At 34.2% G+C, this 12,913-nt stretch overlaps 1 protein-coding gene across 1 annotated transcript in view; it reads left to right on the top strand.

The window, feature by feature from the left end:
- Positions 1–12,913, top strand: part of ADGRL4 (adhesion G protein-coupled receptor L4) — a 135,752-nt gene that overhangs the window by 59,703 nt on the left and 63,136 nt on the right. Inside the window, exons 3-7 of the mRNA XM_017868252.1 lie at positions 285–437; positions 7,442–7,512; positions 8,422–8,601; positions 8,713–8,896; positions 10,307–10,423. Coding sequence (XP_017723741.1) covers positions 285–437; positions 7,442–7,512; positions 8,422–8,601; positions 8,713–8,896; positions 10,307–10,423 — 705 coding nt within the window. The remainder of the gene's footprint in view (positions 1–284; positions 438–7,441; positions 7,513–8,421; positions 8,602–8,712; positions 8,897–10,306; positions 10,424–12,913) is intronic.

Genomic DNA, 12,913 nt, shown 5'->3' with positions numbered 1-12,913 from the left:
ATTACATATAAAATTTGAAAGATATTACCACATAGATTTAATAGTTACATCTAGTGTTTTAAAGTAACAGATCCTATTTTGCTTTGCAAATACAAAGAAAATCTCATATTATAAACAAGGATAAGACAAGTGTGGAATATGGATTCTTTAGTACTAAGGCTTGTAGATATAAACATAATATACCTTAAACTATTTAACAGTAAAAATTCCAAAATGCTGATGGAAAATAGTTGGAATTTATGTCAATTCTATAAAAATAATCTTTTAAATTGATATGCCGACAGATGATAATGAATGTGGAAATTTAACTCAGTCCTGTGGTGAAAATGCTAATTGCACTAACACAGAAGGAAGTTATTATTGTATGTGTGTACCTGGCTTCAGATCCAGCAATAACCAAGACAGGTTTATCACTAATGATGGAACCATCTGTATAGGTAAGTTTGGTTATCTAAGTTAGAATTTGTACATATCTCTTATTGTTTATTACCCCTAGAGATAAAACATATTCAAACCAAATTCTGCCAGACCTTGATTGTACCCTAAGTGTTAAATACTTTCAGAAATTTACTTAATGTCTTTATTTCTCCAGTGTTTTAAAGTCTATGGGATATTTATCCTAGGATACAGGAAAACGTTTTTTTTTAATTTTTGAGAGAATAAGTTTGCAAAAATATAAAATAAAAGAGAGAGAAATGTTCATGGAGCCTTGAGATCTAGTATAGTGGCAAACAACAGAATAAATGTTTATACTTTAGAATAATTTAATACTTCAAGAAAATTGTCATTTGCATTAAAAGATATTCATGCCTTTGGAAATGTGCACCCTGTGATGGGTTCTACATATTTTTCAGACAATCATCATTTATAAAATAATTGTTCTAGTGGTTTTATCTCTGCTTTGATAAAAGTCACACTTCAGATATGCCTTAAGTTTTTCTGAACACTATAGTCAGAAAATTATTTATAAAATCATGTAGGGTCACGAAAACATCCTTTTAGGGAAAATAATTTCAATGTAATTTTTAAGTGATTTTTCACTTATTGTGGGTCTAAAGGGAGGACCTAGACTATTTTTTAAAATATCCTTCTGTTGTAATTTGGTGATGCATGTGATTGATCAGATCCTAGAGAACTGGATTCCAGCCTGAGAAAAAATAATTATTTATAAACTTCAACAGATGAATAATTTTCAGAAGTGAATTCTCTGGAGCCAAAGACTTTAACTTTGAAAATAAATTTTAAATCATCTTAAGCATGGTTTACAAAAAATATTCAACTCATCAATCACTATTAGAATTAATTATGATTGGCAATCTACAAAATTAATAGGTATGCGGAGGCCCTGAGAATGTAATCATGTAGCCAAGGTTAGACATGGGAATAGAATTCAGGAAACTACATGCAACATAGAGAAGGCTAATGTGCTGCTTCTAAATGATATAGCTAGATAAAAGAGATAGATATTCAAGTTAATCTCGATCACACTAAAGCCTTTGATTAGTGTCCTAATGAGACCTTTTTTTTTTTTTTTTTTTTTTTTTGAGACAGAGTCTCTCTCTGTCACCCAGGCTGGAGTGCAGTGGTGGAATCTTGGCTCACTGCAACCTCCGCCTCCCAGGTTCAAGCAGTTCTCCTTCCTCGGCCTCCCGAGTAGCTGGGACTACAGGTGCATGCCGCCACACCTGGCTAATTTTTTGTATTTTAGTAGAAACAGGGTTTTACCGTGTTGCCCAGGCTGGTCTCAAACTCCTGAGCTCAGGCAATCTGCCTGCCTCGGTCTCTCGAAGTGCTAGGATGGTAAGCTATGAGACAATGTTCAAAAAATGTATATGTGAAATGTCTGTATTAAAGAAATCATCCAGTCTCATGTACCCACGCTTCACAACATTTACTCTGCTATGTAAAAAAAGGAAGATTTTATTTTCCTCATTTTATTGCCAATGAAGTGAAGGGCTACTCTAGACTCATGCATTTTGGATAAAAGTAAGGCTAGACTCACAGTTTTGTATCTAAAAACCCTTTGTTTTTTCCATGGAATACTTAAATGTGTAGTAGACCATTTAAATATCTCTTTGATCTGAATCATCCAGATACACTGGATCAAACTTTGCAAGGGTATAAAATATCCAAACATATGAGAAAATAATACTATTACTGTTGAATGGTAAACTTACCTTTAGTGTTTCTAGAGAAAAGTTTTATTGCAATATAGCATAATAACATACTCAGGAAATAGGAATCAATGAGATTCTGCCCAGAAAACTTACAGTACTTCACTGTTTGTTCTTCTCAAGCCTATATTATTGTTATAGTCTTAGAATGTCATATAATGTGCTTTTTACCTTTAGTAGTTCAGTTCTAATATGTAGCCCTGCAAACTTTAGTGGAAATGTTCCAGTCAGTGAAGAAGTCTAACTTGTAACAACTTAATCACTGTAATTTAATACAGTTTTAACTTTGCTCTCCATTCCCTAATGTCTCTTGTGTGTAGAATACATCTGTCTTTTTATCTGATCATGTTTACTTTTAATAATCCTCAACTCACAAAGGATTATATTTCTCTGTTCATGTTCCTTGAAGTAGAGAATTTCTGCACTAGGAAACACTGAATCATAGATACAGAGAAAACACAAACACACAAAGATGACTGAATGGCAACATTTTATGGGGATAGTATATTTGTAGTTGAAGACTCTCTTGATACTCAATTTCTATTGCGGTAAGGTGGAATGGGCCTAAGTTTGTGCTAATTCCCTTTTTAGCTATTTTAAGTAGTCGGTAAATACACTAACCTTATTAAAGCCTAACGCCCAATATTGAGCCCTTCTGTTTCTACCCGTTTTGTTTGATGGATTATTCAGTGAAAACTCATTCTCTAGAAAATGTTATTTCTCATCAATTTTGTTGTCCTTGAGGATTAAGCTTTTTTGAGAAGCAGTGTGCTATTTCATTTTATTTCAGTCCTGCAGTAATTTTTGTTGCACAATATCATAATCCTCAGGGAATCTGAACAGAGAAACATAAATCTATTTCCTTTTTACATTAGTATATCACCTTACAGTGTATTGCTTCTGATTTGAAATTTTAGCTCATCCTTAAATTTGACATTTCTGGTAATTATAGTCATTAAAATCTCTATGAATAAAAAATGGAAGACTTTGATATAGGACAAGACATGACTCAAGCAAAATTCTTTACCTTTAGTCCATATTCAAATACTCTTTTCCACATGTGAGGTCATTTTGCTGCAGAAGGTGCTGGGTGAGATTTAGCACTGCACATATTTTTCCTCCCATTGGAATCACAGTAAAACGGAACTTCGGAAGTCTAGCTCCTGAGAAACCTAGTTACACACCAGAATTTCACAAATGGGAAAGCTGAGGCATCCAATAGTAAAGTTAATCTGCTGAAACCAAATTAATAGAAGCCATGAATTCCTTCAATTTCATCATGTCTTTTACAGCATTATTTACTGCTTGTCATGTCCTACTGCCTGGAGTACTCTATGATAATTGTAGATTTTTTTTTCTAACTTTGAATAATATTAAATTTTGTCTTTGAAAATTATTTACTGTAATTGAACATTTTATCTTTCTTTGGCAGTCTGTGAGTTACACATTAGAAAACTCTATTATTGATCATAAGAATCATAACCATCATATGATCATGTTTTGAAAGAAGATTATGATAAAATGTTGCTGGATTGGCAAATTATACACAGGAAAAAGCATAACATTATTATCATCATTATTATTATCTTTATTTTTGAGCTGAGGTTTCACTCTGTTACCCAGGCTGGAGTGCATTGGTGCAGTTATGGTTCACTGAAACCTGGAACTTCTGGGCTCAAGTGATCTTTCTGTATCAGCTTCCGACATAGCTGGGACTACACTACACAACACCTTGTCTGACTAAATTTTAAATTTTTTTTAGTAGAGACAGAGTCTTGCTATGTTGGCCAGCCTGGTCTCAAACTCCTGGAATCAAGTGATTCTGCTGTCTCAGCCTCCTAAAGTGCAGGGATTACAGGTGTGAGCCACTATGCACAACCAAGCATCACCTGTTAACAGAAATGTTGCAAATGAGTTAAGATTGTTAATGATATGCTTGCATTTAGTGATATCAAATTGTTAATTTAAAATCAAATTGTAAGTTGGTAGTGAGAAAAATGGGTCAATCAGTAAATCAGGTCTGTCAAATCTAGCCAGACTTAAACAATTACCTAACAGAGATTTAGCTTTCATTACGATAGGAAAGAGGTTCTTTTTATAGAGATTTGGAGATTACTAAGATATGGTAACCTAAAAGAAAACACTCTTTATTTATCTGTATCTTAAAACATACTACACAAGGCTCCTGCTATTAGGAAAATATGCAATATGAGTAGAATCACCAGTCCTGATTTTCCAGTTACAGTATCAGGTGGCAATGATATCCTAGGCACTATTCCACTTTCCCATACATTTTCTTGTTTGTTCATGAGGTAGAACTCTTTTGGGTTAGAAGCTGTCTTCTTTTTGAGACAGAGTCTGGCTCTGTTGTCCAGGCTGGAGTGCAGTGGCGTGATCTGGGCTCACTGCAAGCCCTGCCTCCCGGGTTCACACCATTCTCCTGCCTCAGCCTCCCAAGTAGCTGGGACTACAGGCGCCTGCCACCATGCCTGGCTAATTTTTTGTGCTTTTAGTAGAGATGAGGTTTCACCATGTTAGCCAGGATTGTCTCGATCTCCTGACCTTGTGATCCATCCGCCTTGGCCTCCCAAAGTGCTGGGATTACAGGCGTGAACCACCACACCTGGCCTAGAAGGTGTCTTTTTAAGATATTACTCAAGGTCATCACATAGCTAATTAATGTTATAGTCAGGATTTGAATTTAGATCTTCTAATTATCAATCCCAGAGACTTTTCCTTCAGGAAAGAGGTAACTGTAGGTTTTAGCCATTTGGACTTGCAAGAGATTGCAATAGAAATTAGTGTGGATCTTGCTGCAAAATGACAGGCACATTCATTGTAGCCAAGCAAGTTTCACTGGATATTAAAGTCCAAAGTGCAAGAAGGAGGATGGAAATTGAGTTCGTGGAGTGAAGATTTTTATGTTTCTCAGAGATTGGGTTTGGGATGAAGTTTCTAAGAATGTCGCACATTTAAAGGATTTGAAATTGAGAGAAATCACCATCTTGTTTACTGTTACCCATAGAAGGCATCTCACCTACAAAACAAAGGTATTCAAAGAACATAGTAGTTTTCTTGCTCATTAAAAAAAATTTTTGTTTTTGTTTATGATACTTCATAGGTCTGTTCACACTTTCATTGGGGTGTTTTCCCAGTTGGAGTATAACATTTGGTGCTTCAACAGTTCAGCTCCAAAAAAGACTCATCTTTGCTTTAGTCCTATATAGTTTTTTCACTTCATTGATTTCATGACAAATGACCACCCTAGTCTGCACTTCCTTCTGAGTGCTTCTGTCTTTAGCCCAGCCTAGAATGCTTTTCTTGATGGTTCTCCATATCCCGAGGTCACTTGTCACTACTTGTTCCCTACTTCATTTTCTGTTCATTCATTTTTGTGGAGTGATAGGTCCTGAATACACCTAGAAATGAGAGGATGAGAGGTGAGGGTGGTACGAGAGCATCTGTGTTTCTTTAGAAGTGGTGAGCTCAGATTTCTGGGTAGTACAGATTGTGAATACATATACTTATCGGAAGAACAAGAGCTGTTCTAACCTTTTAGGCCTGGGCTATTAGCTGACCTTGTAAATCTAGTACCATCACCTTTGTAGTGAATGGAACTTTATTTAAGAATCTAGCAAGAGGCTCACTTTCCATTTTTGGTTTTGGTGGTGCGAATTTGGATGTGTTTTCTAGATCTTTGTTGGATTTTTGAATGAGAAATTAGGAACGGCTACATTTAAGATAACTAGTTAGATGACATTTTAAATTAGACTTTGATTACACACCCTTTTTCTACAGCAAAGAGTATTATGACACCCTATTAGTTTTAATCAAATCATAAATTTAAGATTATATGTTCATTTATTAATTTAATATAAAGTATCTTGAAGATGTCAGACCTGGGGTAGAAACATAAAAATTTGCATTAATTCAAGGTAATGATCTAGACTCTTCAGTTCCTTAGAATCTTTTTCTCTAGTAGCAGATTATTTATACTCTATTTATAATGTAAAGCATATTTCACTGTAGTAAGTAAAGTTTTAAGTTAAGAATATAAACTATGTAAGCTTAAAACCGAGGGCCTTTGTTACAACCTCAATACTTGGCTTTTGAGAATGTAAGACTTAATTCTGTATAATGTATTATTTTATTTATGATGATTGTGTGTTAAGAACCCTAGTAAAATATAACCTGAACAAAAGTAATAAGTTGTGATAAAATTTTAAGGGAATTCAATCACATGTTCTGCTACATCTTAGTTTTTTAGGTTAACTTACATGCAAAAATGAAGTTTTGGAAAGAAATTGGGTCACTCTTCTATCCTCCAGATTACACTGAGTTATTGAAGTCAGTTTAGTTTGATGCTAGAAAACAAATAAGTTTAAATGTATTTCTTAAATTGGGTCTTTGTTAAATTAGAACTAAGTGTTACATCATCAATGATGGAAATTACTGTAATGACTTTGTTGATTAATCATGCAATTCAATCTGAGAGTGTGGCCCATGAATAATATTTTCAATACTCTATCAAAATTGATTGGAGGAATTAAATCTAAAAAGTATATGCAGCTAAGTTTGTTATGCCATTGTCTAAATGATGGTATTTCTCTAACTTTCTTATAAAATTTGACATGAAACCACTAATCATAAGTAACACTATTTTCAACAAGGTAGCAAGTATATGAGCACTAAAAAATTTTTTTCAAATATTAATATTTCCAGATATAGATGAGTACAGTGAGTCAGTGAGTCAGTTGTCTGTGGTGATCATGCCATATGGGGAAATGTGAATGGTGGGTATAACTGCTCCTGCAAAGAAGGTTATCAGACATACACAGGAAAATCACAGTTCACACCTAATGATGGCACTTACTGTCAATGTAAATTACATTATTAAATTTTATGTATGATCAAAGAACTATATAAAATGTGTAATACACAGTTGTGAAGTACCACAGAGCTACATCTTCCAAGAAATGTGCCTGCATTCCTTTATGTTCTATGGAATAAAGAAATGAAAGCCTTTTTTTTTTAATTTAATCAAAATTGTAGATAACATTTTATGGTACTAACATTCCTTGGTCCTTAAAACTCCTTTATTTCATTGTCTGTAAAATATTGCACATTCTAAAACTGCAGAGGAAGTTCAAGTGTTAGAGAATGTCCTTTTAACATTTAAATAAGTGAGCAAGATAATTGGGATTTATATGATCAGCTTAGGCAAAATACTTTTAAAACTTACTGTATAATCTGTTTTTTTTCTACAGAAAATGTGAATGCAAACTGCCATTTAGATAATGTCTGTATTGCTGCAAATATTAATAAAACTTTAACAAAAGTAAGTACAACAGTTAACAATTTATTTTATTTTGACATTTTGGTTTCAATTAAAATGCTTTCAATGTCACACATTTCAAGAAGAGTAACCAGTAGCTGAACTTTAGGGAGAGTTGAAAACGTTTACATATAGAGATCTAAGCACCATGTTTGCATCAAAGACAGGGTTAATTTGAAAATCCCCAAATTATTTAAAAGGCCTTTTACATATTTAATATGCTACATTTTCAATACTCCATATGTTGGAAAATTCATTTTGTGTAAAAAAGTTGATTAAAAATAGTAAAGAGATACTTTGACTCTAGACCCATTCCCACATTCTAAGTAGACATAATTGAATGCACCTAGATTTGATACTTAAAAGAGAACATTTCAAAGAGCAAATAAAGTAGGTGATTTATAAAATAATTGTCATATGATTGAGAATGTGAATCTCAACATGAGTAATCAACTATCAGTTTAAAGCAAATTTTCATTTAATCACATTGTAAAGAGTTTTCTTTGGTTGATTAAAATCTAATTTAAAGTATTATCATTTATTGCTTAGGATATCAATATTTATAAGTACTAAAGAGTTCAAGTATTAAGGTAGATTCATTGGCTATGATATAATTCTATACTGAAGAATAGGAAGTTATTTTGAAGACTCATTTTTAAAAAATTATTAATTCAAACATGCTCTGTTTCTTTTCTAAAGTAAAGTCTATACTTTTAAGTTATTTGCTAATCTCTTGTAAATAAATTCAGGTTTCAGTGATGCATGTTATAGTCTAGGTTTATTAGTTTGATATTATTTATGTGTAGACCGAGAAAACCAACTCAGAATAAATTTAACATCTAAGTTTTTTTCTTATAAAACTCCAGTAGAACTAATTTAGTTTCCTTTTTCTGGACTCATTTTTTTGCTCAGATTAGACCCATAAAAGAACCTGTGGCTTTGCTACGAGAAGTCTATAGAAATTCTGTAACAGATCTTTCACCAACAGATATAATTACATATATAGAAATATTAGCTGAATCATCTTCATTACTAGGTTATAAGAACAACACTATCTCAGCCAAGGACACCCTTTCTAATTCAACTCTTACTGTAAGTATGTTCAGCTTTAACTCTTAATATAATTGAGCTTTGAATTTTTCCTTTCATCTGTGATTAGTGTAGGATTCTAACATTTCTAAAAGATATACTTTTTTTCAATAGGAATTGGTGAAAACTGTGAATAATTTTGTTCAAAGGGATACATTTGCAGTTTGGGACAAGTTATCTGTGAATCATAGGAGAACACATCTTACAAAACTCATGCACACTGTTGAACGAGCTACCTTAAGGCTATCCCAGAGCTTCCAAAAGACCACTCAGTTTGATACCAATTCAACGGATATAGGTAAGAAACAAGGGTCCATTTCAAAGTAATCATGTTTTCCAAATAAGCCATTTTCAAAGTCTTGGGTGGGGGTTAGGAGGCATGGTGTTGAAACTAGTACTGATTACATTGAAAGTAGTTTTATTAGTGTAGAAATGAATGGTGATGCATACTGCAAGAGCACTGTGAATAAAGTACTTGTAAAAAGGATAAATCCACAAGTGTTGTCTCCTTCCTATCGTGTCCACCTTTTCTGATTCCTGAACTGTACAGCCATTAAATGGTCAGAGTACATTACTCCTTTGTCATTTTGAGTCCGTCATCTCATGACTTGTCGGGGTCTACCTTGACCAACGATCTTTTGGATATTGTTTGTTTGTTTGTTTGTTTGTTTGAGACAAAGTCTGACTCTGTCACCCACACTGGAGTGCAGTGGCGCAATCTCAGCTCACTGCAACTTCCACCTTCTGGTTTCAAGCAATTCTCCTGCCTCAGCCTCCCGACTTGCTGGGATTACAGGTGTGTGTTACCATGCCTGGCTAATTTTTGTTCTTTTGGTAGAGATAGGGTTTCACCATGTTGGTCAGGCTGGTCTCAAACCCCTGACCTCAAGCCGTCCACTTGCCTCGGTCTCCTAAACTGCTGGGATTACAGGCATGAGCCACCATGCCCAGCCGGATATAACACATTTAAACTTCTATTTAGGAATCCTTTGCATGTTGATAACATAAAGCAATCAACATAGCAAATTAGAATGTTTCTTGCTTCATGCAAATTCATACCTAAAATATTCAGAATCTTGTGTCAAATTGAGGATGCCTATAAAGTTTTTATGAGGAAGCAAGGTAAGTTTGCTGAAATAATCACTGCATACATCTTTACTGCATTTTCTGAGTGGCATTCTGCTGTGCAACTGCAGATTTACAAAAATCTCATCAGGATTCATCATTTACTCTAAATCAGAGTTTCAAGGATTATGACTAACATAGAGGTGTTCTATATTTTTATAATGTTTCTGCATGAAAATGGTGATAATACAGCAGGTCAAAGGAATTATCACTCAAACGTTTAATTAAATCACTCATTAGTGAGTTATAGACACTATTCTGTAAGACATTGTAGTTGCTTATCTTTGCTTTAGTAATTGTAATTTTACAGCTTCCTTGGTTACATACACATATTATATTTTATTTAATTCAAAAAAAAGTTAAACCATGAGTGCCATAGTGAAATTAAAAAATTAAAACTTGAGTCAGATTTTTAACACATATATTACATTGTCCAAACGTGTTACGAATATGTTCACTCTACCTGCTATAAATAAGTTGAAACACAATAATGATGGATGAAATTATCTCTAAGCTAATATATTTATCATGTATATTGATTAAACTAATTTCAGGTTTTTTTGTTTTCATGTTTTTGTTTCAGCTCTCAAAGTTTTCTTTATTGATTCGTCTAAAATGAAACATATTCATCCTCATATGAATGTGGACGGAGATTATATAAATATATTCCCAAAGAGAAAAGCTGCATATAATTCAAATGGTAGGACTTTAAAAATCTAACAGACAATATATCAGTGAATTTGCAGTAAGTACTTATCATGCATTTGATTATGTCATATGTACATAGAACAGGTGTGGTTTCCTATAAAAACATATGATGTATGTACAGTATACAGAATATCCATATTCTTACTTGAGATTTCCATTCTGATATAAATACTGGGGAGGATTTTGGCTGACAATATCTGGGTCCTTGTCTTAACTCCAACTTTTGTTACTGTCTGAAATGTTTGAAATTCTAATGAAAATATACAAAGCTCTGATTTTACTACTCCTTATACAGCAAAGTCACCATATTTTCAGTTCCTTTAATTTTTCTTCCTCAATAATCCATCATATTCTTCATCGTGAGACAAAATTTGTGATTGTGTGAGGAAGAAAAATAGAGATTTTTTAAAAATAGGGGTTTTTTTTGTAATGTTTGCTTTAGTTCTGGGAAACATGTGCACAACATGCAGGTGTGTTACACAGTTATACGTGTGCCGTGGTGGTTTGCTGCAACTATTGACCCATCCTCTAAGTTCCCTTCCCTCTTTCCCCACGCCCCAGCAGGCCCTGGTGTGTGATGTTCCCCTCACAGTGTCTATGTGTTTTCATATTTCGACTCCCACTTATGAGTGAGAACATGTGCTGTTTAGTTTTTTGTTCCTGTATTAATTTGCTGAGGATGGTTGCTTCCAGCTCTCATCCAAGTACCTGCAAAGACATGATCTCATTCCTTTTTATGGCTGCATAGTTTTCTGTGGTGTATATATACCACATTTTCATTATCCAGTCTATCATTGATGGGCATTTGGGTTGGTTCCATAACTTTGCTACTGTAAATAGTGCTGCAATAAGCATACGTGTGCACTGTCTTTATAGTAGAATGATTTATAATCCTTTGGGTATATACCCAGTAATGGGATTGCGGGGTCAAATAGTATCTCTGGTTCTAGATCCCTGAGGAATCATGACTGTCTTCCACAATGGTTGAACTAATTTACATTCCCACCAACAGTGTTAAAGCGTTCCTATTTCTCCACTGCCTCACCAGCATCTATTGTTTCTTGACTTTTTAATAATTGCCATTCTGACTGGCATGAGATGGTATCTCCTTGTGGTTTTGATTTGCATTTCTCTAACGATCACTGATGTCAAGCTTTTTTTCATGTTTGTTGGCTGCACAAATGCCTTCTTTTGAGAAGTGTCTGTTCATATCCTTTGCCCACTTTTTGATGGGGTTATTTGATTTTTTTTCTTGTAAATTTGTTTAAGTTCCTAGTAGATGCTGGGTATTAGACCTTTATCAGATGGATAGATTGCAAAAATTTTCTCCCATTCTGTAGGTTGCCTGTTCACTCTGATGATAGCTTCTTTTGCTGTTCAGAAGCTCTTTAGTTTAATTAGATCTCATTTTTCGATTTTGACTTTTGTTGCAATTGCTTTTGATGTTTTTGTCATGAAGTTTTGTTCATGCCTATGTCCTGAATGGTATTACCTAGATTTTCTTCCAGGGTTTTTATGGTTTTGGGTTTTACATTTAAGTCTTTAATCCATCTTGAATTAATTTTTGTCTGTGGTATAAGGAAGGGGTCCTGTTTCAGTTTTCTGCATATGGCTAGCCAGTTTCCCCAGCACCATTTATTGAATAGGAGATCCTTTCCCCTTTGCTTGTTTTTGTCAAGTTTATCGAAGATAACATGGTTGTAGATGTGTAGGATTACTTCTGAGGTCTCTGTTCTTTTGGGTACCAGTATCATGCTGTTTTGGTTTCTGTAGCCTTGTAGTATAGTTCGAAGTCAAGGAGTGTGATGCCTCCAACTTTGTTCTTTTTGCTTAGGATTGTCTGGGCTATATGGGGTCTTCTTTGACTCCATATGAAATTTAAAGTATTTTTTTTTCTAATTCTGTGAAGAATGTCAATGGTAGTTTGAATAGCATGGATCTATAAATTACTTTGGGCAGTATGGCCATTTTCACAATGTTGATTCTTCCTATCCATGAGCATGGACTATTTTTCCTTTTGTTTTTGTCCTCTCTTACTTCCTTGAGCAGTCATTTGTACTTCCCCTTGAAGAGGTCCTTCACATCCCTTGTTAGCTGTATTCCTAGGTATTTTGTTCTCTTTGTAGCAATTGTGAATGGAAGTTTATTCATGATTTGGCTCTCTGCTTGTCTATTGTTGGTGTAAAAGAATGCTTGTGATTTTTGCACATTGATTTTGTATTGTGAGACTTAGATTAAGTTGCTTATCAGCTTAAAGAATTTTGAGGCTGAGATGATGGGGTTTTCTAAATAAACAATCATGTCATCTGTAAACAGAGACAAGTTGACTTTCTCTCTTCCTATTTGAATACCTTCTATTTCTTTCTCGTGCCTGATGGTCCTGGCCAGAACTTCCAATACTATGTTGAATAGGAGTGGTGAGAGAGGGCATCCTTATCTTGTACCAGTTTTCAAAGGGAATGCTTCCAGCTTTTGCCTCTTC

Source organism: Rhinopithecus bieti, unplaced genomic scaffold, assembly GCF_001698545.2.
Source record: "Rhinopithecus bieti isolate Rb0 unplaced genomic scaffold, ASM169854v2 scaffold_3316, whole genome shotgun sequence".
Lineage (NCBI taxonomy): Eukaryota > Metazoa > Chordata > Mammalia > Primates > Cercopithecidae > Rhinopithecus > Rhinopithecus bieti.
This window is presented reverse-complemented; position numbering and strand designations above follow the sequence as displayed.